Genomic DNA, 27,521 nt, shown 5'->3' on the forward strand with positions numbered 1-27,521 from the left:
ACTCTGCAATGCAGACTATCCTCCTCTCTCGTATAAAAGGCACCCTGCTGACATGGGGGGGCCTCCCCATCCAAATGTGGAAATTAAACTCCAAATTCAAAGGGGATCCTTTTTTTAAAAGTAGAGTCTCCTTTCTAAACCTCTTTTTTAAAAAAAATTACACCCACTGACTGCAGGGTCCTTAGTGGATTCATTTGATAAAGAAATCATTCCTTCCGTTGGCTTATGCTGCCTCTCCCATGTTTTGGGGTCTGGTGAAAGTTTCTCTGCCAAGGTGAGTCAGAATGGGACCTGGATGCAAAAGACCTCCTGCTCTATCTGCTAGATTCCACCCTCCAGGACAGAAAACGAACGCCCTTCCATGAGGGGTTTCAAATCAGACCCTTGCATGTTATTTAGCATTTGAGAAGATGCCAGCTCTCTGCGGTCTGCGTATTAATGCACGCACTGGCTTGTATTTTTCCAGACTCGATGAATACCATCAGCTAAAGATAGCCCAGTAATATAACACTTCAGTCACAGGGCTTTGTTGTGTTGTGTTGTTGGGTTTTTTTTGTGTGTGTATTTTTTTTTTTAAGGAAACCAAATTAAACATTTTAAGCATAGTCACATAACAGGAGCAGGAGAAAACCAACCTTGAATAAATGCATAGGCCAAAGGAAAAAAGAAATGCATCATAATGCAAGAGCAAAGCTAGAAAGGAGTTGGTTTTATAGCTAGCATGACCACTAAATTGGCATGTGGTCTTCACTAAATTACACATTTTCTTCTGTCTCTACCTCCCCTTTACCTTGCACATGAGAATAAGAACATTACACATACAGTTATTCACTGTATGCTAGAAGGATCCACTAGGTGGTTACGAGCCATGATGGAGAAAAGCCAATGCCAGGTAAAACTGCCCTCACGAATACAGCCATTGCTGTATTAGTATGGTGTCTATTGGAGCCTAGAACCATTTACAGCTAAAAACACATTCTTATAGCTGATCTCAACACAGGAGTTCTTTGGAAATGGGAACTAGGAGGACAGCTTAAGAAGCTGAATGGTGAGCATGAGGCTCACACGTTTCACACACACGTTTCACCGTCGAGAGGCCCTCGCCTTTCTGTGCTATATATGGTAGGGCTCACTTTCGTTATTAAAAATCCGTAATGAGACGGCACATGAGCTCAGGAACAAGAAGCTTCCAACTGGAATCATTCTCATATCCAAAGAGTGAGCAGGAGTGTTTGCCTCACCTCTGACTTCTGAGTGTTCTTTCTTCACAACCGCTGAGCCATGTGAGACTCTGCGTGGGTGAGATCACTGGGCTTCAGAAATGTTGGAATTTAACCAGAAACTTGAGCGTTATTGTCAAAGTAGTTTCAACACTGGAAGCAAAGTGCCGTCCTTCCTTGGGATCCTCATGGCCCATTTCTCGTTGACAACAGCAGCGTGAGGAAAGCTCTTGGGACTGTTACCATTACTCCAAATTCTAAACACTAGCCGTAAGCAAACACCTCTTGCTCCAGTGGTGAAAACTAGTGCCTTTCATCTCATGAATGCTCAGTCAGAAGAGAGCACAGAGTGCCTTGTGAAATGCATGCCATTCATTTGAAAGTAGAATTGCTATTTGGAAGAAACCAATGAACTGGGAGAAAAGTTCAGAACCAACGGAAGACATGATGTCTGATGCCTCTTGCCTTAGGATTCAGAGACAGCTCAAGTTCCAGAAAGCAAATTATTTATCATTTGGAGTCACCTGATTTCAGACAAAATAAAAAAAAATATCTGAGAAACCAAGTGTTCAAAGGTGCAAAAGACATAATTTTCTTCTGGTGATATGATCACCCTTTTGAAAGGCATAGCTTAAGGACTGGAAGCAGTTTTCTCCCTCTCAAGGTATCCTCCAGGTTTAAACATCTCCAGTAAATCTCCAGTCTGATTGTTCTAGTAAGCTGGGAAAGAGCAGAAATCATGTACCCCTTATCCCAGCAACTAAAATAAAAAAATAAACATTGAAAACTCAAGACGTCAAGGAAACATCTTCCCAATTGTGTCCTACCGTGGGATGTGGGGATGTGAGGAAAGGGGCATGGGGCTTGTCTACACCCCCAGAACCACAGCAGTGGGCACCCCCTGAACTGGGTGCTCCAAGTTCAAGTGCAGCGTCACCCCCAGCCCCCATAGCCACCCGTCATCATTGGGGTCAAGGCATCAGAACTGCTGATTTTTCCAAAAATCTTCCCAACGCAGCAGCAACCGCAGCAGTTTTCCTGCAAAGCAAACAAAATATGACTCTTGTTAATTCAGCAGGGCTTTTAAAATTGTAATTAGTTGGTTGTGCCCCTTAGGAAAACCACACATGATTTTTTATAATGCATGTGTGCGTGTGAGAAGGAAAAAAAAGAAACCCCTTGCAGGATTCCACTGCTTACCAGAGCTGGGTTGGGTTTTTATTTTTTCAGTTTATGCAAGATATTTTCGTACTATTTGCAAGATCGAAGGACAAGGCTGCTTTGTTTCATATGAAGCCTAGCCAGCTCCCAAGCTTTCTGCCACACTGTCTGTCCTGTCAGCTTGACCCCACATCAAGGTGACATCAAGACGGGTGTGGGAACGCTTTCATTTGCATTATGACTATGTATGACATGGGCCCACACAGTTTGCAGGCATACATCACTCCTATGGATCTGAGGACATATCCTCAATTTTTATTTCACAGGTTGGCAGAAGATGGAATGGAAATGCAAAGAGAAATGCCACCGGGTTGATTTTTAATGTTTCCTCAACGCATCAAAAAACCTCTAACAAATTGCTGGAGATTTATATGCCTCAATTTACATTGTGGATCCTGCCTTATTCATAGGGCCTGGAAGTCATTCTTTTTCCACAGGAATAATCTTCAACCACCAGATTTAAAAATCAATATTATCACAAAGTTGGTTTTACTCCTAACAGAGTTTGCCAAAACCCCCATCTTATCCTGGCAGGAAATACTATAAAAAAATGATTAAAAAAAAAAAAAAACTTCTCAAATGAGGCTGCACTCACAGTTAATATATTAAGCTTACATTTTAATTTGAAAGAAAAAAAAAAGGAAAAAAGAAAACTAGGAAGTGCCCACATCCCATGGACCTGAAACAGCTCTTCCCCGACCTGCAGTGCAACCAAGGTGAATTTCTGTGGCTAACTGGAGCTGGAGGGACTAAGGAGAGGAAGGCAGCCAGCCCAAGGGACTATCTGAAGGCAGGCCCAGAGAAATGTCCCATCAAGCAATTCCAACCAAAACGGTATCCAAGCGCCAGTGTGACTGGCTCACATGTCTTTGTCCTCTGTAGAATGTCACCTCTTAGACTGCCACCATCCTCCATCACATTGGTCAAAGAGCCAACATGACATGGAAGGACTCTACCATCTCCCACTGTCATTCCTTCCTCATTCTTTCCCTGCTGGACCCTGGTCACAGGTCTGCCTTGCAACGCAACCTCCTGTCACCCAATGAATTCATTCCGACCAGGCCTCAAAAGTAACTCCAGTGTTCATGGTGGAAATGCAGTTTGTGGTGAACCCTTGAGGTTTATGGTCACTGTGGATGAAATTGGGAGGGAGAGCCTCCTGCAAACTCTGGTGCCCACCACTCACAGGGAAGGCTGGTTTGCACCTCAGCAAGCCCAATGACCCAGGCCTCGGAGCATGGAGAGTACTTTCCTTCTCTGCATTTTCACAAGATGTAAAGCTTTCTTCTACTTTCCCAAAAACTTTACTTTGACACATGAGAATGGTCTTTGTAAGTAGGAAGCCTAAGGCTTTCTTTTGGTGTTTCATAGATTTCTAGATAAGTGACAGATTTCTAAGTAAATGACCCATGCACCAAAGACTGAATACTTTCCTAACTCTGGTCTGTGACTTTGTTATGATTTACTGATTTGTTTCTGCATGATTCTATGAAAGATTCAACACTTTACAAGAATATAAAGTCAAACAGACAAACCAAAACTTCAGACTAGAATAAATACCAATCAGAATAAAAGAGTAAGACCAGTGGGCAGCAAGAACACAGACTGGAAGGTCTTACACATTTGTTAAAATTGAGTTGAAACAATGGCCATAGAATTACTGTCCCAAATTAGAGAACTGACTAGCTGGAGGGTAAATGGGCGCTCAACAATAATATAAATATTGGGATTCCTAAAAGTCCTCTGTAATAAGTTCACTATGTTAGGGTTTTCCTTCAGAGCAAAAATTAAGCTTGCTTATTGATATAATCAAATGTTTTCATGTGTAAAACTATTGCTTATGTTTTCTGACAAAATTCTAAGCAGGGTAGAAGCTTTGTATGAAGTGGTATGAAGTTTGTATGAAGTGGTGATTACTCCAAGTCCAAGAATGGGCCAATACCAGAAGGGAGCTCAGGGAAGAAAAATAAGCATGGGCTTTAAATTCAGAGACAACTGAGAAGTCACATTCTACCATGTACTAGCAGCACAGCTTTGGGGGAGTTATGTCGGCTATGAGTCTCTGAGTTTAGTTTTCCCAACAATATGAAAACCAAAACAAATACAAATACTTCCTCTGATCCCACACAATTGTGAGGACAACCAGAGACTGTCCTCTTCAGTTATTAAAGTCTTCTGAGCTAATTATTGAGCACCTTCTATGTGCCAGGCCTTGGTCTGCAGGCTTTGCTTGGGTTATCTTGTTGGAGCCACTCAACAAGCATAAGAAGTAAGACTATGCTCAATCCATAAATAAGGAAATGGGTTTTTCCTGCTAGAAAATGGCAGATCCATGTTGCACACAAAGCAGTCTAAAATCAGAGCCCTCTCTCTCTGCAGATACACTGCCCTCCTTCCCACAGTGTAGCACACATTTGACTTATTTCTTGTTCTTCTCTCTGAAGGCTTGCAAAAACATCTCTTTAGGAAAAGATCCAAGACCAACCTTTCAAATGGGTGCCTTCCATGGGCTATTTGGTCACAAGGTTCTTCTCATTAGAGCAACAATTCTTCTTCTTCTAGGGAAACCAGAAAACATTTAGAGAAAGATTAGAACTTTTTTTTTTAATCACTTCATTCCTAACTTATGAGAACACCTGAAGAGTTAATGACTTGCTACTGGGTAGAAAATGCTCTTAGAGAGATGTTCTAAAAGCCTACATTGTTTGTTCATAGCAGCAATGGCCACAGTTGCCAAACTGTAGAAAGAACCAAGATGCCCTTCAAAGGACAAATGGATATGGAAGATGTGGTCCATATATATTATGGAGTATTATGTCTCTGTCAGAGAGGATGAATACCCAACTTTTGTAGCAACATGGATGGGATTGGAAGAGATTATACTGAATTAAATAAGTCAAGCAGAGAGAGTCAATTATCATATGGTTTCGCTTATTTGTGGAGCATAAGAAATAATATGAAGGACTTGGGGAGATGGAGAGAAGAAGGGAGTGAGGGAAATTAGAGAGGGAGATGAACCATGAGAGACTGTGGACTCTGAAAAACAATCTGAGGGTTTTGGAGGGGCAGGGAGTAGGAGGTTGGGTTAGCCTGGTGGTGGGTATTATGGAGGGCACATATTGCATGGAGCACTGGGTGTGGTGCATAAACAATGAATTCTGGAACACTGAAAAGAAATTTAAAAAATAAATTTAAAAAAAAAGCCCACAATGTTCATGACAGACACATTGACCCACATTCAGGGTCCAACTTGAGCATGTCCCCCACTTTCCCTTGTTATCACTTTCGGAATCAGAAACAGGGGGATTTTGACTAAGCTAGAAGCAGTAGCAGAGACAGGACTAGACGCCTGAGACCAGGGCTTGTCATAGCAGGCCTTGACTGCTGGGTGTGTGTGTTTGGTGTGCACGATGGGGAACACTGGAAGAATTTTTGGTGATACAGTAAGTTGATCAGAGTTGTCATTAATGAAGTAATGATTTGGTGAATTAGAGAACAGATGGACAGAGGTAGAATATCCTGTTCTAAGGTATTTTATTAGTTCCGTAAATTGGAAAAAGGGCATGATCTAAGGTCATAAAGCTGGGAATGGAAAGGAAAGATAGACTTATTAGTTCTGGCAAAGAAGAAACAATGTCATAGTCGTTCAGTTTTCCTTCCTTCAGGCCCAAAGCATTTATTAAGTCTGCAGTAGGTGCTTGATGAGTTCTAACAGATTTGTAATTTGGAAATGCTTTGTTCCACTCCAGCTGAGAGCTGTTTCTGATGGAAGATGGGTTATATATGGATGGTTGGAAATGTAAGAGCATACTACAGAAGGCAGAGAGCTACAGGGCTTTAATTCCTGGGGGAAAAAATCCTTCTTAAATTTACTGACTGATTATAGGCAGGCTTAGTGGCTAAGGAATGGAAGTGCTTTTAAGCATGAAACAATTAAAAGAGATAAATAAAAGTTCTGGAAAGACTTTAAAAATAAAAGTTAGATTTAAATAGTAAATAGTTTTGGATAAGACTTAAATTCTTAACATAAAGTTAAATTCTGATTTTATAGAATGTATCGGAACCAAGATTATTCCAAAAATGAATCTTCTGGAAAAATCTAGCCTTAATTTTTCCTTGAAAAATAAAATACATTAAGCTTGAATACTGGCTTTTAGTAACACCAAAAATGTACAGAACGTAAAGAGTTCTGGAAACATCATCAGGCCCCCTTTGCCCAGAAGCCCATTATCCAGCAGGATAGCAGAGTGGTGAAGTTCTGCTCAGACTCCAGAGCCTGCCTGTCTACACTGGGATGCTAGCTCCATCATTTTCGCCTGGTGGGATCCTGTACAAGTACTTAACCTCTGTCCTCTGTTTCCTCATCTAAATGAGAAGAATAACAGTACCTGTTTCAGAGAATTGGCGTGTGGAGTAAATGAATTAACTTCTGTAAAGCAGTTAGAACAGTGCCTGGCACAGTACCATATAATTATAACTTTGATGATAACTAACTAGATTTCTACAATGGAAATTCTTTTCCAAATCCACATCATTCTTGAAATGTCCATTCACCTAGGTACCAACGGTTGGATGGAATAACAAAAAGGTGATTTTTGTTGTTGTTACGTGGTTTAAAAATATTTTAAACACTTTTTAAACTGTATAATGTCATTATTTATCTGCAGTGGTTTCCATATTGTCCTGCCACGTCAAAGTGTATTTGGACACCAATAAGCTTGGATAAAAATACCTTGGTGGAAAATTGGCCCAAAATAGGTTGGTAACCCTAATAAGCAGTTTATGTAGTCTGGGTGAGGTACCAACTAGGTAAAAAGTCTATTTTTACTTGACATTGGTACCAATTATCAAGGAAAGGTATATTCAGACACAAATAAAACTTAGTTCTGATGCTGAATTTAGAAGTAAAGTTAATTTCAATAAGAACTGGATGTGGAAAAAATGAGTACCTGAAACACAGTCATTCCAAGGTTTGTTGGTCAGTGAAAAAGCTCCACTCCAAAACCCTGGGGAGTAGGAAGGATGGGGAGCAGAAATGGAAGAAATGAAAGTGTATCAAGCACATATGGCTCCAGGGCATGACGACCACCATCTTAACTGATGCTCAAGTTAGACTTTCCCCAATGAGGCCTGAGGACAGATATTGCTTATTGCCTCTCTATATATCTTGGCCAGTTAAACATCCTAAATTTTTGGATTGAGTATCTTAAATGTTACACTTCTTGTACTGTGTTATGTGTATGATCCATAGGATCATAGGATGTGATCCATAGGATGTGAGTGGAAAAGTCTAGAGGAGGCTGTTACAGTAATTCAGATGAGGGGTGTCATATGCCAGGATAACCAACAGGATGGAGAAGGTTAGACAGATTCTAGAAGTAATTAGAGAAAATAATGTACAGAACTTGGAGATAAATTAAATACAAAATGGGAGGATGGAGGTGAGGAAGGAAACAGCAAAGCCCAGGGGGTCTGGCTTAGGCCACTCAGTGGGGGTCATTCTTGGAGGATGGTAGAGGAGGAGGGGAGATGGGGAAGACAAGTTCAGTTTAGGACTGAGAAGATCCAAATGGAAATGTCAAGTACGCAGGGGGATATATGGACCTGAAACTTAGGAAAAGAATCTGTGCTAAAGAGACAGATGGCTATAAGAACATAAGTAGCAATTGAGGCAGTAAGAGTAGATTAGGAATTTTATTGTACGAAGTTAACACAGAGTGTGGGCTCAATTATTGTCAACAAGTACTCAGGAAAAAAGGAAGAAAGAGAGAGAGGCAAACCAGAAAGCTGAATCTTAAGGATAGAGAACAAACTGAGGATTAATAGAGGGAGGTGGGCGGGGAATGGGCTAGATGAGGGATGGGGATTAAGAAGAACACTTGTGATGAGCACTGGGTATCGCATGTAAGTGATGAATCACTAAATTCTGCACCTCAAATTAATATTACACTCTATGTTAACTAACTTGAATTTAATTAGAAACTTGAAAAAAAAGAAAAAAAAACACAAGTATTTAGGTCATCTTCATTCAGTCTTTGGTAAGAGTCTCCTTCACATATATTTATGTTGTTTTCTGGATCAACCTGAGTCTCACAGCTTTGTGGTGCTCAGAGAAGACTGAACAAGGTAACCATAAACATTAAAATTCTGAGTTCTGTTTTAGGGAGGCATATTTATCCTGAATGTACACTAACCCCTATATTCCAAAATATTGTTTGTTTATATATTCTAGACTATATATGTGTATAAGTGTGTGCACATAGTACAGTGATGTAATTTATATCATAATGAATACAATGATTGAATAATAAACATAATAAATAGTTATGCTGAAAATATCTCCTAAACCATGTAAGAAGTATTTATTTTAAAAAATAAAACTCACACAACTGCTCAATAAAAACATTTTAAGCAGTTCAACATTAGCACAAAATTGGAAGGCTATGAGAGATGGAATTAGACAGAACCCCATATGAGACTAAGATACTTTTACCCTTTGATCATCAAAAGACTGAGGTCAGGTAGAAAAGAAGAGGAAAGGCAACAAGCCTCCGTTACCTGTGTGATGAGTCTGGAGTGGAGCTTGTGATCTGACAGCCAAGGGTGTTTGAGAGCTTCACTTGCACTTATTCTCCAGCTAAAGGGAAATTTGGAAGGCTGTTAGCAGAGACACACTAAGGAGGCCTGAATCTGTCATTCATGTCAACTCTGGCCATTGCATTTGAGAGACCAGATGGCCAAATGTCAAATTCACAGGCAGTTCTATCTTCTCTGGAACTATCACTGATGATTGTAGGGTACTATCAAATCCAGTCAGGGTAACAACAGCAGTGAGACAAATGAGGCAAATAATTCAAAATTGTTGTTCATAGTTGAACATCCACTTTCCAACACAAGTAACCATTTTTCATGCAATGCTTGAGCTTCATGAATTGAACGTCTACCCATCAGCAGAAAAAAATAAATGTACACTTACCATTCCAAAAATAAAATGCTTCAATGATTCTTGATAATTGTAAAAGTGACTTTACATATTAAAGCTCTTAAAGCTCTTGAATAATATGCATCACTAACTTTTGAATTAAGAAATTTTGGGGGTGTCTGGGTGGCACAGTTGGTTAAGCTCCAACTCTTGGTCATGATCAGGTTGTGATCTCACTGTCATGAGATTGAGCCACACGTCAGGCTTTGCCACATTCAGTGCAGAGTCTGCTTGGGATTCTCCTCTCTCCATTTACCCCTCCCATACATTCTTCTGTCTCTCTCTCTCTCTCTCTCTCTCTCCCAAATTAAATAAAAAAATATTTTTTAAAAATAAATTTTGAAGACTTAAATAGATAAGGGGTTAATGTACATACTGAGAGAGAGTTCATTAGATACCTTTACAAAGAAACTATATCCTTTTGAGCCAGCAAAGGTTTATACGATTTTAAAATAACATGGGAAAGAATTATAAAGATGATATTATTTTCTAATTCCAAGTTTTATAAATTTGTCTTGTGTGCTAACATTTATGACCTTAAATCGAATAAACTTTCAAAATAAAAACTATAAGTGAGTGCAGCAGCCTGGAGCCTACTTCTGAAATAGTATCAAGAAAGTAGTTTCCAATGGGCATGGAGCCCCAGTTTGTAGATTTCTTCAATAAAATTGCTTCGTAAGATACTGAACATTTAAGTAAAAGACCTGAAGAGATGGTAACTCTTAACTTGAATCCATGAAGGAAAGTTTAATAACTTGGTGACAACATCACCATTAGTAGGACCTTAAACAGCCAGATATAATTTTTTTTGAAACTCTTGACCTCCACCAACCTCACCTGGAAGTGCTATTTTGTTGAATATCATAAATTTTCAGTATTGGACCTCCTGAAGCATTCCAATAACTGACAGTGCCAAAAATTATTATTTCTGTACTGTAGTAATATAAATTTCTGAAAGCTGACTATTAAAAATAAACAATAACATAGTACAGATAATTAAATTTTGGTACAGTTTCAAGTTTATTTTTGCATCCAGAAATTTATTCAATGATAGTGGTATCAGGTTTTGACTGTAGTTTCATCCAACTATAGGTCTGAAGACTCGCCCAGTTGTCATTCTGCTTAAATGTGTAGCTATCCCTCCTAAGGTATTAGTGAATCGCTCAGACCAAAGGAGCAGGCATGACATGGCACTGGAGGCCACGAAGCATGGCTATGACTCTGCCCTGGGCTAGCCATGTGACTGCTTGACCGCTATCAGCCTCCGTGTCTTCATTTAATCCAGAACATTAAATCAGATAACACATAAAAGCATATCTGTCTAATAGATTCTCAGTAAATGTAGATCTCTCCCACCAAGATTTGATAAGAGTTGACATTTTCCATCTGTTCACTGCCTATTGTTTAGTGATATATAAATATTAATAATAATAATAATAATGGTAATATCAGGTGTTGTGCCTTTCCATGAAAGATAAAACCCATGTCTGTACAGAGCCCCCTCCTCACACTGACACCCCCTGCCTGGCTAAGTCCTCCTTACCCTCTAGGACGCAGTCCTGACTGACCCTTTTCAATAGACTACCTTTGCATTAACTGCATTGTATTCTATCCTTTAAAAAAAAATACTATCTCTTCTCTTAGATCATGGGTTACCTATAGACAGAGTCAGACTTTACATATGTGTTCTCAATGCCCCACACCCATTTCCTCGAAGACTATTGATAAAACACCTCCTTGGTACAGGTATAGCTCCAGACCAATGTTGCTTCTTTAATCCCCTCCCCCCAAATTACACCCTCCTATCTGTTCACAGTCATGTTTATTAATAACTTAAAAGCCATAAAGATAATAAAACAGTGAAGCCAGTATGGTTGGCCTTGAAAATCTTAAACACTGTTTACCATTTTACATTTTAAATATAAAACCACCTGAAAAACAGTGTTTTTGACTAAATCACAATATCCTTCCACTGGCTGTAATTCTTAATGACTGAGCCACCCAGGAGCCCCTCACTGCCTGTAATTCTAAAATGCAAGCCCCTCTGTTTCAAAGTCACTTTTCTTCATTAGCTGAATTCTTTAAGGTTTTATTTATTTATTTGAGAAGAGAGAGAGGGGGAGAAGGGTAGAGGGAGAAGCAGACTCCTCACTGAGCTGGGAGCTCCATGCAGGGCTGGATCCCAACATCCTGAGATCATGACCTCAGCCAAAGGCAGATGCTTAACAGACTGAGCCACCCAGGCGCCTCCATCTACTGAATTTTAAATTAACGTGGTTTTAGCATGACAGAAAATAGAAGACCACATAATATGTAATAGTTAAGTGGGCAGCCTTAGGGGAAGGTTGAATTTTGGATGTTCCGTTCTACCACTGACTAGCCATATGCTCTTGGGAAAACTATTTAGAGTCTCATTAATAAAACAGGAATGATAATTCCCACCTCTCGGAGATGGATAGGGGTTAAAAGACAAGCCTATAAAGCACTTGGCACTGTCTGGCCCACAGCAGGCTCTGAAATGAAATGATAGTTAAGTGTTCAGCTACACAGAGCCAGATATGTGCTTTGTAGATGTGAAAGGGGTTATGGAAATAACTTATCCCAAACCCTTCATTTTGAGGCCCAGCAAGAGCCCCTAATTGCTAGAGTCTTATTGCAAAAGGCAGAAGCAGGGAAGTTTTTGTAGCCCCTTTCAAGCCTTGTGACCAAACCAGTCCCTGATCTCAGTAAGCAAGGTCAAGAGCATCAAACTCCTTCCGCTTACAATTTTTCTCAGGCATCAGAGATATCACAAAGAGAATTTGGGAGTTATTTCCATGTATTATGGTAGCCTATGCTTCCCTATTCTCCCTCCTTCTTCTAAAGCCCAGAACCAACTTGGGTTACCTTTTCTCCTTAATCAGAAGCTTGGAGATAAACTCCCTGGCCTCCTCTGAGATGTCCTGAAATTCTTCATCCTCTAAGTCCCACCTGCAGGCCAGGATGTTGCTCAGGGTCTCAGCATCATTGTCCCCCAGGAAGGGAGACAAACCACTCAGTCTATAAGACAGAGGAACCAGAGTGAGTCTTGTTTAAATAGCTTCAAACCCTTTACAGAGAGGTTGCTTTTTCTTGGCTCTGTTGTTTAAAATTGAGAGAAGGCAAATAACCTAATAATTAAGCATAATTTTATCATATGTTTTTGCAATCAGGAAAACGCTTCGCTCCTCCACCCTGGCCCCTAAAGAAACACCTGCAGAAACACCAGCAGCCACCCTGAAATATGAAATCTCTAAGGAGAGCACAACCTCATTTTTAAAGCCTTTATAGCTGCTGAAGTCTGCCACATACTCAGATGGCAAACACCAAAGGATCACCCCTGAGGGGTAAGGCTAACCTTCATCATTTAGGAGATCAGGACCCAAGTTGCTTTTTTTTTTAATTTTTAATTTTTTATAAACATATAATATATTTTTATCCCCAGGGGTACAGGTCTGTGAATCACCAGGTTTACACACTTCACAGCCCTCACCAAAGCACATACCCTCCGCAATGTCCATAACCCCACCCCCCTTCTCCCAACTCCCCTTCCCCCCCAAGTTGCTTTTTAATTATTTTTATTACAAGATGTATTGTCCTAAGAGTTAACACAATTACAAGTAGACATACATTTACTTTTCAGGTGATGAGCAGGGAAAGAATTTACTCCTTTCACCCACTGGATTCACAGAGCCCAGAAAGTGACTCAACATGGCACGGTGTTGTTTATCTGTTAAAAGACCTAAACTGATGCCTGTGTGTAAGTGTCAGAGAGACTGAAGACCTACTTACAGCATATAGGCAATGACGCCCACACTCCACATGTCAGTGGGAAAGGAAACAAAATCATAGTTCACAACTTCAGGGGCAAGAAATTCCGGAGTTCCAAAGTTCACCTTCAGCTTCTCTCTGGGTTTGTACCTGGAATTTGGGAGGCAAAGTGGAGGGATGGAGAGGGTCAATCAAACAGCAACAGTCATAGAAACTGAAAAGATGCTGTCTATAAGACAAAATAACTTCAGCCACGCAGCAAACTTTAAATACGTGGGCTTTAAAGGAAACCATGTATTTAGGAAATAGTGTTTAAAAGTTTAAAACTTATTTTTAAAAGTTCCAGGAGTTTAAGAGTCCTAATTCATATTGGAAAACCTTAATAACCTGAAACAGTGGTGGGGAAAGCTGGTGAAAACAGTTAGAACACCTGAAATCTAGAACACAACAAAAGGAAAACAATCCTTGACATGCCAATGGCTTGAGTATGGCCATCTTTTTTTTTTTTTTTAAAGATTTTATTCATCTATTTGACAGAGAGAAATCACAAGTAGATGGAGAGGCAGGCAGAGAGAGAGAGGGAAGCAGGCTCCCTGCCAAACAGAGAGCCCGATGCGGGACTCGATCCCAGGACCCTGAGATCAGGACCTGAGCCGAAGGCAGCTGCCCAAGCCACTGAGCCACCCAGGCACCCCGAGCCATCTTAATGCGTAAGTGAAATGCAATTATTTGCATCCATTTTATATTCACCATTAATGGACTGAAGTCCACATATAAACTCTGTTCACTTAAAAAGATTATAGGAACCAGAACCCTTTGCAATCTCATATTCATTTTTTTAAAGTAAATCTTCTCTTTACGGATGGAACAAATAAGAAAACTAAGACAAACTTACAAATTCTAAATTAATGTCTTCAAATTTAATAATTTTCACTGTATAAGATTTTAAGTTTTCTTATATTTTTTTTCTTGGATACACTGTAGAAACCTCGAAACATTCCAATTCCAAAGTCAGCAAGGTAAGTCTGGGATATAATTTTTGTCAAGTTAATTCTAAATGAGAGTCTAAAACCAAGAAGTGTATCAGATTTATCTTTGCAAAGAAAGAGCACCAACATGCTCACTACCTCCATTCATATACCTATGTCCAAATACACATACCTTCTGGCCAATCCAAAATCAATAATTTTTATTTGTTTAGCATCCCGATTCACACACAGGATATTCTCAGGCTGCCAGGAGAAAGAGACACATTAGCAATGAAAACAACCATCATTCACTCAAATTGTCCTTGAACCACAACTAAAAATACAGCAATGCTCAGGAAAAACATATCAGGCCTTTCACTTTGGGTCTGGCTTGTCTGTGTGGGTATTTTCTCCTTTAATTTTGTGGTGGATGAGGTTGTGGGTACCCTGCCAACCTTGCATTACCCTGCCTGTCTCTCTCCCTGGTTCTGCAGTTTACCATAATGTGTGAGTTCAAGCAGAGGCCTCTTTGAGGGAAGAAAGACAAGGAGCCTGCTTCAGTACCTTCCAAATGGACTGGTGGAGGCTGTCTCGGACTTGACTCTGCCCCTCTAAAATTATTAAGTACGAATTTCCCCTTCTTGGAGGAATATCTTTCCCAAAGATTTATGAGTTCCAGGAGAAATAGCCTGATTCATTTAAACAACCACACTGAGTATGCAATATAACGTGAACGCTCCTGACCTCCAGATTTTCCCTTTGCGCTCAGTCTATGGGAAAGTCATGTGTAAAAGGAAGACTTCCCCCTCATTCATTCCTCATTCTCAGCAATTCCAAAGTTTTGCTGAGTTTGTTCTCAGTGCCCAAACCCTTGACTAAGTGTTTTTGAGTTTGACTCTGGTTAAGTCTTTGCTCTCTGTCAAGGTGACAGTCTAGGGGGGTGAAGAGGGAGAAAACATGGATATTAGAATTGCAACTCGGTGTTTATGGAATGTCTTATAAGGATGCTTGTATTTGTCAGGTCAGAAAAACTGAGGTCTGAGAAAAATAGGGAATTTGACTTAAAGTCTAGGTCATCCATAAAAAAGAATTTTCAAAGAATTGCTTTGAACTCTCAAGTTCTAGTCCCAACTCATGCCTAAGAGCTGGGGCACATTAGCCTAGTTGCTGAATGCCCAGGATCCATGTCCCATCCTATAGGTGGGATCACAGCTATTCTCTCTCTTCCTGTCTTGGTGGAAAGGAGGTTTAAATGAGATCAGAAACTAAGAAGCACTTGATCAACATTCAATGGACCATTTGGTTGACATAATGTCTTTGGAAGCCCTTTTCTAAAATATCTCTCAAATTGGTGTCTATGAATAAAAGCTATTAATGATGAAGTGGACACTCTATAAGAACATTTGGTTTCAAGCTTAAATAACTGATCAATATGAATAAAGTTGTCCAATTGTCAAAGAATACTATGATATAAAAATGTGTTTACGCTTTGAAGGCCCTTCAAAAAGTTAATTTTTTTTCTAACTATTAAAGAAAAGCATCTTCATTGAATAAGATTTGCAAAACCCAGAAAAATATAAAGGAGACCATTTTTCATTTTTAAGTCACCTATAATCTCCCCTCCAATGGTGACAAGCACTCTTAATATTTTTGGCCCTTTTTCTTCCAAGGAGATTTCTGTAAGGGATGAGTGGTCCTTAATGACCCATCCAGCTGTCGCCTTTACTATTATCTTTGCCTTCAAGCCATAACTAAAATTGCCCATTGCAAGTCTTCAATCAATGTTATGAAGCCACATACTGAGCTTTTTGACTTATGACAGGTCAGGTCCTAGTTATAGTTGCCAATCAAATCCCTTTAGGGATATCTGCAGAGTATCTACACTCAAGGAAAATGCTCCATGAAACACATATTATCAAACTCAGTTTGAAGCCAGCGCTTTGCTAATGATTTTCAACCTCTGACTTTGTCTTTCATACACCACTTCCTCCTGCCCTGTGAATGGGAGAGGTAGCACACATAAATCAAAACAGTGAGGGAAGCTAAGTTACAAGAAGAGTAGACCATGGAAACCAATTTAAGGAAGTTAAATTTATTTAGCTCTACAATCCCCTATGACTTGCAATTGATGGTATGTTTTAGAGAATATATATTTTATCTTACGGTCATGCTGTGCAAACAGGGAAATGAGAAAATGATTGTGCCACACAAGAAGAGGCAATTTATGATATTTAACCCCAATATTAGAGCTGATCAGAGTTACTGAGCCTGGGTCTTTCCTTAGTTCTAGCCATTTACAGTCCAATTCTAGGCACTTCATAATGGGAGAGAGATCAAAAGGGAAGGGTCATTAAATTAGATGAGAAAGGCAGGTGGCTTGGCTCCCCGCTGCTTACATAGGTTCTCCACCATGTCCAATGTGGTGCCAGCCCCACTTCCACCACCCTTCCCAGCTCCTCAGCATTTCAGCACTGCCCTTCTGGCTGTCCTATACCCCATTCTGCCATAGGTATCTACTCACTGCTCTAGCATGACCACAGAAAAACAAATCCCTAAAGTCCAGTGCCTCCTAAAAGAATTGGAGACCACTAAGGATGCTTGGAGAGTGGGAAAACTTGGCTACCACTAGGGAATTCTGAGTTAGCTAAAATCTTCCTACCTACTTATTCCAAAAATGAGAGGGACACAGCAATGACCCCCATGGTGCTGGTGGTGCTGGTGGTGGTGGTGGTGGTGGTGGTGGTGGTGGTGGTGGTTTTAATCCTAATCTTTTAGGGAAAGGATCTCCCACGTGGATTTCTTTCACAGGGAAGTTACAAGAATCTGAATAGTTGTCCCTAAAGGTAGAGATGTGCAAATATTAGGGGGTGATGAAAGCTGGGATTAGGAAGATGACGCTAAGAATCCAAGTTTTCTTTAATTTCCGAATATGTACCTCATGACAGCATAGATTTCCCAAGCTGGCAAATAGTATCTGATGGGACCTACTGATCTACAGGAGGGGAGAGTGGAAGGGGCTTCATTCCAAACAGCATGCTTTACCTTCAGATCCAAGTGGAGAATGTACATCTGATGCATGTGTCTTATGCCCTCACATATCTGCTTGATGAACAGGATGGAGTCAAACTCGGTCAGATTGTAGTTGTCATCGATGATGCGATCAAACAGCTCCCCTCCATCCACACTGCAGAAGGAAGAGGTGTGAAGCCCTGAGTATGACTCCTTCCTGAACACAGCTATTTCTTGGTATAGCAGCTGGGTGTTTAAGCTCCCATAACTCCTCCAGCAGGTGTGTGTGACTTCTCTACCTCCATCGCTATCTCAGATAGATGATGCTTAGCTGAGGCCCTTTAATGCTACCATCAATTTCACTATGGGAAAGCCTCAAGGTCCCCATCATCCAGTGGCTGCAGCTCTGAAGTGAGTCCACATCTGCCATTTACAAACTTATACAAACATATATGTATATTTAACATATACAAAAGATAAAGAGGACCTTACAAAGGCAGGGAGAGGAATCTCAAATACCAAGCAAAGGTCAAATGGGGTCTCCTCAGACTTTCAGTGTTAAAGAGCTCCTATGTGCTTTTTTTTTTTAAGATTTTATTTATTTATTTGACAGACAGAGATCACAAGTAGGCAGAGGCAGACAGAGAGAGAGGAGGAAGCAGGCTCCCTGCTGAGAAGAGAGTCTGATACAGGGCTTGATCCCAGCACCCTGGGATCATGACCTAAGCCAAAGGTAGAGGCTTTAACCCACTCCTGTGTGCTTCTGATGCTAGACATTTTATTACCCAAATTCCCATTGCGCAATGATAAAACCCCAAGCGGAGGGAAGAATGAACTGAATCACAATAGTGAATCAGAGTTACTGAGAACTACTCACTTTCTAACTGCTTACTAAATTTTTACAAAAATGAAACCTAGTCGCAAGTCTCTTAGTCCCAATTACTAAGAATTTGATGTGAACTTTGTATTAAAGATTAGGCTGAAAATAAAATGTAGTTCAAAATCACTTTCCTTCAGGTTAACCATAATAACCTTTAGGCTGGCTATTTGACAGTTTTATAGCTTAGATCTAAAGCTATGTCTATGAGGTTATTCTACTTCTCAGTAAAGTCACACATGGAGATGTGGATTCCTACGTAATTTTCCTTCTGAAACCAATGCCGTTGTCTGGTACATGCCAGTTAGAATCAGAAGTGCACTAAGCACAGATCTAGCAACTTCCAAAGCAAGACAGAGCTACGGCTGCATAATCATGGGGTCTGCACGTAACTGTGCAGGGGAGGGGCTGGGGGGCCGGTAGAACACGTACTACTCCATGACCAGGACGATGTCATTCTTTGACTCAAAGGCATCGTAGAGCTGAATGAGGTTCACGTGATCCAGCTGGTTCATGATGTTGATCTCATTCTTCACTTCATCCTGAGAAGAAGGACAGATGCTTTAGCGAAGTGAAGATGATGATAACAAGGAGAGATCCACGTGGCACGGTCTTTACCTTATCCCTCGTGCTTCTGGTCTTGATGATCTTGGCCGCCAGCTTCAGACCTGTTGCTTTCTCTTCACACTTGTGAACCTGGCCAAAACGCCCCCTGGGGAAGAAGAGGCCGTGGTGCCGCGTGAGGTGCGCCCCAGTGGAAGACGCAGCTGTCGGGGCATTTCTCTTTCGGGGTTTGGGTGAACAAACCTGTTAAGTGTATCTACTATAGCCAATAAGCTTCTAAAATAATATTGAAGTGCGGTCTTTCTGTCACAGGCTGAGGGGTTTCCCGGCCCTACCCCAGACCTACTAAGGCAAGAATCCAGGGTAAGGCCCCAGACTCTGCATTTTCAGAGCTCCTTAGGCGATTCACATGCAACCTAAAATTTGAGAACTTGTGATAGGAAAAAAGAGAAGCTTTCTGAATACATATGAGTGGAATAAGCTAGGCTTTGTAAGAGTATGAACAATACAGGGTGTAGGTCAGCCATATAAAATTATTTTGGAAACTGCATATAAATAAAGTAATAGCAATATTGCACATGGATACACATAATAAAAATATGTATTATATAATCACCCATGAGATTTTTTTGACAATTTAGCTTGGATATAAATTTATATATACTTTGAAGGACAGCTTCTTACACATGTAATCACATATCGAAACGCACAGTCTTGAACAATTTTAAAATACGACTTCTTTCTTTGATTCCTGATTTAGTAAAACAGAACACAGGTGCCTGCTTGTGCAATGTGGCTATCATGGTGTGGGAAGAGGGGAAGCTTCCTGAGCAACACTGTGACCTAAAGGCCCACCACATCTGGAGGACTGCAGAGGTGAAGATGGTGGCAACAACTGACAGAGGCAGTGTGATGACCACCACTACGTCCCACTCAACTCAGCTACATCTGTGCAAAAACAGATGGGTCTCAGAGAATGACATTCCTGTAAACAAAAGCCAAAGAAGGACCTGAATTCCAACTACCATTCCAGATCTAGTCTCTTTACTGGACCACATGAACACAGCCCAGAAGCCTCACCTGTGACTACTGATGAAGATAATGCCCTGGGAGTGCCACGGATAGCTCAGTGGGTGAAGCATCCCCCTCTTGATGTCAGCTCAGGTCATGATCTCAGGGTCCTGAGATGGAGCCTCTCATCAGGTACCCTGCTCATCAGGGAGCCTGCTTCTCCCTCTCCCTCTTCCCCTCCCCCTGCTTGTGCTCACTCTCTTTCCCTCACTCTCTCTCTCTCTCTCTCTAAAATAAATACATCTTTTAAAAAAAAGAAAAAAAGAAGGAAAGAAAATGCCCTTGGAATTGTCTCAAAGCGTCTTCAGCAAATAACTATTCTCCTTCTGAGACAATTGCTGGGTTACCACTGAAGTCCCTCATGACCCAAATGGGCCTCTACGTGCAGTAATATTAAAGACTCCCAGGGCACCTATTCACATTTCAGAGTTCCCATTTGTCTGTCTGCCCTTCCTCATAGTCTCCAAGGGCAGTTCTCTATCATCAGCAGGCTGAGGAGTGAAGCATTTGGGTGGTTCCCCATGGTGGAGGACAAACGAAATATGGAGCAGGAAGAGGAAGAAGGGACTTTACAGTAGGGATGACCCCCCCACAATGACCAAATGCAGAAACATGCCCTGTAGTTTCTATGCATATTTTCCATGTGTTGGTAAGTAACTTTTGTGTATAGCAGTATAAACATTCTGCTTCCTTTTGCTATTTCACATAGATACGCTGACAGTAGCAAACTTTACAATTTAGACATTAAATTACAAGATATCAAAGGAGGATTGTGACTATTGTAGAAGAGGAAGGAATATCCCCCAGTAATAAATTTGGTCTGATGGACTGTACTTTTCCTCCTTCAAGGGGAGAGTGTACATTTAGACATCCTTTAAAAAAATTCTTCGGTGACTGAAGCAATCATTCAAAACACATAATAACAATTAATACAGTAACGACATAGATGGAAAACCAACAATAATGGTAAAAAAAAAATTTAACACATGCCACAATAAGTACACAGTGTTTACCCATTTCTACATTTTGTATCTCCATTTTCAAGTTTTGGACGGCTTCTAAGCCTCCTGGTGACTCACTAGGGCTTCTCCCACTTTCAGACATTACAACATGGGAAGTAGAGCAGATAATAAATGCGGACTTCAGTCACTGTCACCACATCAACCTTTCTGACATCAGTGACGATTTTCAGAAATGCTTGCAATCTCTTAAAATGCTTCTTTATGATGTTTCTGGTTCTCGGGTCAAGGCTGGCAAACATTTACGCAATCCTCAGGATCTGCCTCTTTGAAAACTCTCTTCCTTTGTTGAAAGTGTGTTAAAATTGAGCATTACTTACCCTCCTAAAATTTCCGTTCTGCTCACAGTATAAAAACTGTTGATGGCTGCTTGTTTGGCTGTCACGATACGGTGATTAAACGGGGCGGGAGGAGCCGGGACATCATCTAGATGGTGAGAGGAAGAGAAGGGCCATTTGTTAAACAGACCTCTTTCTGGCACCAAAACTGGGCCCGAGAATAAAATAAAATGGGACATCTATTTTGTGGCTAGTGATCCAGGGAATGTATGTTTTTATTGCATATTATGGTCTGTAATACGTATAAGTGACACCTGACATCTTTCAGAAAGAATGTCAGGACCACAAAACGATGGTTTGTACCATCTTCAGAACAACTTTTAGAAATGCCACAATAGTTGAAAAGCTCTAACCCCAGTACAGTCCATACGGATAAGTCTCCTAAGCCCGAAACCATGTAAGTTCAAAGATAAGAAATTGTTTGATCCATTAAAAAAAAAAACACTGATAAGGTCCATTATTTTAATTAAAACAAAGAAAGAAAGATGAAGAGATTCTTCATGTCATTGAAATGTTGGCTATTATTCTATATTACTTTCCAAAATATTTTAGACTTTATTTAAGACACTTTTAAGGCACAAAGATGAAATTTTCCTGTCTGGAAATAAAACCACCAATAAAACTGGCTAAGTACATATGCTACAGCTCTCAAATTTCTCCTGCTTCCCACCCTCAAGTCTAAGTGTTCTAACTCTAGTCCACGACATGATCAGTTCTAAAGCACAAACTCAGTAATATTCTTCCAGCGTTATTTTAATTTTTCCATGGTTTGCTTTCCGTGAGCCTATTCATTTCCCCATTTATTCCATATTTAAGCATCTATTGCATTCAGCTTCTTACATGCGTACAAGGATACAAGGGGAGGTGAGTTGATAATAACTTTGGTTTCAGAACTTTAAATGTATTCAACGTGTAATTCTGGAGCACTTATCTTGTGCTAGGAACTCTGCCAAGTGCTAATATTTTTAAAAATTCAGATACTAGAAGTCTCCGGGAATTTGATTTGATTTAGCCATTCATCTCTTACACCATAAATATGCTGAAAACGAAAGAAGTCATGCAAGAATTCTCTTGGTGGCATTCATCTCTTCAGACAAAAAAAGGGGGGGGAGGGTGATATTTTTACATACACCAATGGCATCAGTTGGCATTGTGCCTCCTTCAGGCTGTTAGGCTAGGTGGAATTCAGTTGGAAATGTTTGCTGGAAAAGGTTAAGAAGCTCTAAAAGACTGAAACAAAAGCCATTTCCTACCCAGTAGAGCCACCAGATCTTGCTGTCTGGAGATCTTAGTTCCAGTGGACTCCAGAGCTTTGCCTTGTAAGCCCCCCTGGGCTTGTCCAGTTTCCTGTGTCCTAAACGCGTGTCCTTCACCTGGGCTCGCTATATCTATTCTGCACTTTTTGTTGTCCTCTTTAGTGAAGCCCTCCTCCATCACCCTCCGCTTGCTGCTGCCAGTGGGTTCTGCTTCCTCAGCGTTCTGGAAAGGGGGCACTAGTGCTGAGTTTTCCAGGATTCGGGATGAGGAAATGGCTTTTACATCGCTGATACACCTGGAAAATAAAATCCAGCTGCAGCTCTCAATGTTTCAAGGAGGTAACTTTCAGCCAGTCAAAGGTCTTAGTGCTAAAGCTTGCTGAACATGGTGGTTTGGTGAAGCTTCATCATAGAGTGGGCTGGTTCGGCATTTGGGATAAAATGGAGCAGTATGTTTCCCCGTCAAACGAAGGAGCCCAAGAACAGGTGTAGATGACTTGGATCCCAGGGACTCCCTTGATGACCTCATTATGACCCCAAGTTATTCCACAGAATCTTTACCAAAGGAGTCATTTTATGATACCTAGATAATTTGATCTTCATTTTTTTCACTTCCTTTTCTTATAGAAGAGACAGATGACTAAATTAAGTATACTAAAGGAAGTAATCATCTCTCTGAATATAAACAGCAGGGAGAGTAAACCTTCATCGATGAAAGAATTGAACTAATTTCAGTTTTTTAACAGCTCCTTACCTTACTAAGCACATCCTCGCAGTGATGGACTTTCTTAATAAATACTGGTTTTTACGTTTTATTCTTTAAAAATTAGGCTTCTCCATGATTAGCTTTCAAATACATTATTTATAAGTGAAATAAAAATTATATCTTAATTCCCTAAAAAACACACAGGTATTTGGATACTCTGTTCCAGATACATTCTGTGACCCATCACAATATAGAGTAATTGATTGTGATTGGCTACATAATTACCTGAACTTATATGTGAAACTTTGCAGTTGAGGAAGAGTCCTTCTATAATCTACTTCTTACTCAATCCTTACAATAACCTCGGAAAATAGCCAATTTATCAGGCATAAGTTAATAATTAGTTTCTTAACTTATGGATAAATCTGATCTCATTATTCAATTCTTGATCTTAGGAAGGTTGTTCTCTATATTGCTAAAAATAAGAACGTCTTAATCTTTTAAAAAATATTGATTCGGGGCGCCTGGGTGACTCAGTGGGTTAAAGCCTCTACCTTCGGCTCAGGTCATGATCCCAGGATCCTGGGATCGAGCCCCGCATCGGGCTCTCTGCTGAGCAGGGAGCCTTCTTCCCGCTCTCTCTCTGCCTGCCTCTCTGCTTACTTGTGATCTCTGTCTGTCAAATAATAAATAAAATATTAAAATAAATATCTATCAGTTAATAGAAGAAAACAGTAAAAATGCCTGAAAATATCACAGGCAAGAAGAAAAAGTAATGGCAAGAAACAGGGCCAAGAGAAACCCACACCAGCTGGGAAACTAGTTTCTAAACCGTTGCTTTAAAAACTCACTTCAGTTCTCCTTTTGGTATGGCCTTAAATTGCAACGGCACATAAGTCTACCAAAGACATCAGCTATAGGCGAGCAATGGTTTAAAGCCTACCTTTCCCAGAATTGATCACTGTTAGTTTTACCAACACACTGCTTTTTATCTGAACACTTGTCCAACACTGTTTCATTTGCAATTGCTGATCCTCCTTTCATCTCAACTTCTTTTCCACTAGTATCTTCCTTAGAATGAAGCCCATTTTTCTCTCCTTTGAACACTGGACGTTCATTTTTATCCACAATGGCTTGCTTATCATTTCCAGCACTACTGTTTTCTTGTCTGCTCAGTCTCTGTGTGCTTGAAATGTCTCTTGTGTCTTTATTTTCTCCTGGCTCTATGGAACTTCTTAGAGCAAAATCTTCTACCTTGTCTTGTGGTCTTTCGGTATGAAATGTGGCAAAACTTCTCTGAACTAAAGGGGCATTGGTCTTCTCAGAGTTTTTCTCGTTGAGTTCATTAACCTTTTCTTTCTCAGAGGAGGGCTGGTTCTTCTGGGAAGATCTCTCTAAAAGCCACAGAATATTTTAATGGAGGATGCATGTGATCAGTATAATTTTGGCTTCACATAATGGCATTTCTATTCAGGTTTCTCTTTATCAGAAGATATATGCTTTGGAAAAGCAAAGTAGATGTGACCCATTGACCGACATTTGGGTTCCCAAAGAGTTTTTAGTTTGCAACTAGTAGGACCCAAAGCCAATCAAATAAAGTTATTCAAACAGCGCTTCTCCCAACACAGGGCTTTATGAACACGTAATTCCTTCTGAATAAGAACAATGACAACAGGACTTTTATACCAAAGCTTTTTTTATGCATAAATCTCTAGTCTTCTAAAGATGTTACCTGTGAGGGCTGATGTCCTTTTGTCTTTGACAGGGGCTGTTTCCTTCAGGCCAAGCTGTGACCATGACTTCTCCTTAGCCTGTGAATACACAATTGAATAAATGAAGTCACTTATTAATTACATCAGTGTTTCTCAACCTCAGCACTACTGACACATGGTGTGGGTAATTCTTTGTTGTGGAAAATGTCATGAGCATTATAGAACATTTTGTAGCATCTCTGTCTTCTACCCACCAGAAAACAATGGTAACTTCCGTCCCAGTTCTAATATCCAAAATGTCTCCAGAAATTGCTAAGTGTCCCCTGGGGGTAAAATCATCCCAGATTGAAAACCACTGTACTGCATGAGTCAAAAAAACAAAAACAAAAACAAAAACAAAAAATAATAGAATTAATAGTAAGTTAGGGACAGTCTGAATTGATGAAACTGTAGAGACTACAATATTTGAAAACAAATGAACTCATTGCTCTAAAAGAAATTCTGTTAAACTCTGGCATTGTTTGTAAAAGAAGGCCCATCTTCATGAATGGATTAAAGGATATTGATAATGTATCGTCACCTCTGACCTCTGGTTATATTGTCTTGATATGGTTCACATATAAATCAGATAAAAATGAGAGGATCTATGTGACTAAGATTTTGTAAACCAAGAAGAAGGAGACTAAAGTAAGCCACTGTAAATGAGCTTTCACATGGCTTAGAACAGATGACCCTTTTCCTAGGCAGATAAACATCCTTCTCATAGTTCTGGCTTCTCTGAATTGGCTTAGCCGACTTTTCTTAAATACCACATAAAATATAAACATTAGCCCAATCCACCCAAGTTATCATAAATTCCAAAGTTGTGCACTATAAATTAATTAAATTGTGTGGATGTCCAAAGAATCAGTTTCTTTTCTTTGAAGAGAGAGTAAAATCTGCCTTAGGGTGACTTGCAAGCATGAAACTCCTTGTAAGTGCAGCTCAGGGGCATCAAGACAGACTGCTGATGTACTTTTAATAATCCAAGGGGCAGTCTCATAGCTTCAGAGCATTTCCATTTTTCAGATAGAGACATTGAAACACAAAGGTGGTAGGTTTAGTAAATCTGTGGAAAACCAAATTAGAGATTATATCCTCAGAGTTTGTGACTTCCTCTTCTAACTGAAAGTGCAGGACAAATGTTCTTCAAGTTCTTCAGGCAAAGCCAGCTGCTCTTCCCTCTGTGTGCAGCATATCCACCCACCCCAGCATCACCGACAACACTTTTAAACATTTTTGCCATTAATTTCCCACTAGCACGTAGGCCTTGCTTAAATGGGCAGGAAGACTTGTTCATCTTTGAATCTCTGGCACTTAGCCCAGTGACTACGATACAGCGATGATGGTGGTGATAATGATGATGCTGGTGGTGGTGATGAAGATGAGGAAGAGGGTGATGGTGGTGATGATGTCAGTGTTGATGTGGCTAATATACACTAAGCACTATCTACATACCGGGCACATTTCTAAGCATGTCAGTTGATCCTCATAGCAACCCAATGGTGAACCCAAAGGTGAACCCTTTGGGATAGATATTATTAGCCACATTTTATAATGAAATCAGGTAAATTCCAAGGATTATGCAGTTCAGAAATGGTTGAGCCAGGATTATTAGTCAGCTCTCTTCTTCATTTTGTGCTCTTAACTATTACACTGTACTGTCACTCAGAAAAAAAATAGATTACAGGGAAGGTGTGTTGTTAGTATTTACTGAGTATCTATCACACAGCCAGCATCACAGGAGATAAGAAGGAAGATTAAGAGAGAAGGGTATATGGGCACCTGGGTGGCTCAGTGGGTTGAGCCACTGCCTTCTGCTCAGGTCATGATCTCTGGGTCCTGAGATAGAGGCCCACATAGGACTCTAAGCTCAGCAGGGAGCTTAGACAAAAGTCTTTGCCTGCTTCCCCCTCTTTCTGCCTGCTTGCTGCTCTGCCTACTTGTGATCTCTCTCTCACTCTGTCAAATAAATAAATAAGAATCTAAAAAAAGAGAGAGAGAGAAGGGTATAAAATGGAAACAAGTTAGTAGAGTGAAGAAATAAATATTTACCAAACAATTAGCATTAACATAGAAGAAAGGCAAGAGAGAGAGAATTCAAGTCCAACTTTGAGAACAAGTCAAATTAGCCAAATAAGAGAGTCTAACAAATTGTTTTTAAGATACTGTACAATTTTGTTTTTCAGTGTTTCTTTTTTGAAATGAAAATTCGTGGTGGGTAGGCTTTGTGCTTCTGTATTTATTCTGGATAAGGTGAACATAGGTGGACTTGATAAAGAAAATGGGTATGTATCAATCAATTTCAGTTCATCAAAATAGGTAAAATGGAGAATTTGGAGGTAAGACTCCATGAAGTGCCAAATTGATGAGCCTTTGCCTTTAAGGTCATCCAGGTACTAGTGGCAACGTTTTAGGAGTTTTGCGAACATTCTTACGGTAGAGCAATTGGAGCTGACCAACAGGAGAAGCTGTCGATTCTGAAGAATATAAGAAACCAGCTTCCAAAAGAGGCTGGTTTTTTTCTTTGTCAATTATATATCACATATGTTTTACCACTTAAATAATGTAAGGAGGTCTTTATTCATTGCCACAGGTCATTGTATTTTTATTTCTCTATGTAACACTGACATCTAGAGGAAATTTGAACTGAGTTTGCAAAAAACAGAAGCTGTATTTCTCCTTTCCTGCTTCTGAACAGCAACTTCAGTATGAAGAGGGTTTTCATGTTATCTGAAGAAGATGATAAA

General features: G+C 40.1%; 1 protein-coding gene across 1 annotated transcript in view; it reads right to left on the reverse strand.

Moving 5' to 3' along the window:
- Positions 1-4,951: 4,951 nt before the first annotated feature.
- The window catches only part of MYLK4 (myosin light chain kinase family member 4), a 72,938-nt gene continuing 50,368 nt past the window's right edge, over positions 4,952-27,521 (reverse strand). Inside the window, exons 2-11 of the mRNA XM_044250232.1 lie at positions 24,753-24,831; positions 21,041-21,146; positions 18,685-18,778; positions 18,499-18,608; positions 17,223-17,364; positions 14,374-14,444; positions 13,234-13,362; positions 12,310-12,462; positions 9,000-9,078; positions 4,952-4,999 (exon numbers count right to left, since the gene is read on the reverse strand). Of these exons, the coding sequence (XP_044106167.1) occupies positions 4,952-4,999; positions 9,000-9,078; positions 12,310-12,462; positions 13,234-13,362; positions 14,374-14,444; positions 17,223-17,364; positions 18,499-18,608; positions 18,685-18,778; positions 21,041-21,146; positions 24,753-24,831 (1,011 nt within the window). The remainder of the gene's footprint in view (positions 5,000-8,999; positions 9,079-12,309; positions 12,463-13,233; positions 13,363-14,373; positions 14,445-17,222; positions 17,365-18,498; positions 18,609-18,684; positions 18,779-21,040; positions 21,147-24,752; positions 24,832-27,521) is intronic.

Source organism: Neovison vison, chromosome 1 (assembly GCF_020171115.1).
Source record: "Neovison vison isolate M4711 chromosome 1, ASM_NN_V1, whole genome shotgun sequence".
Taxonomy (NCBI): domain Eukaryota; kingdom Metazoa; phylum Chordata; class Mammalia; order Carnivora; family Mustelidae; genus Neogale; species Neogale vison.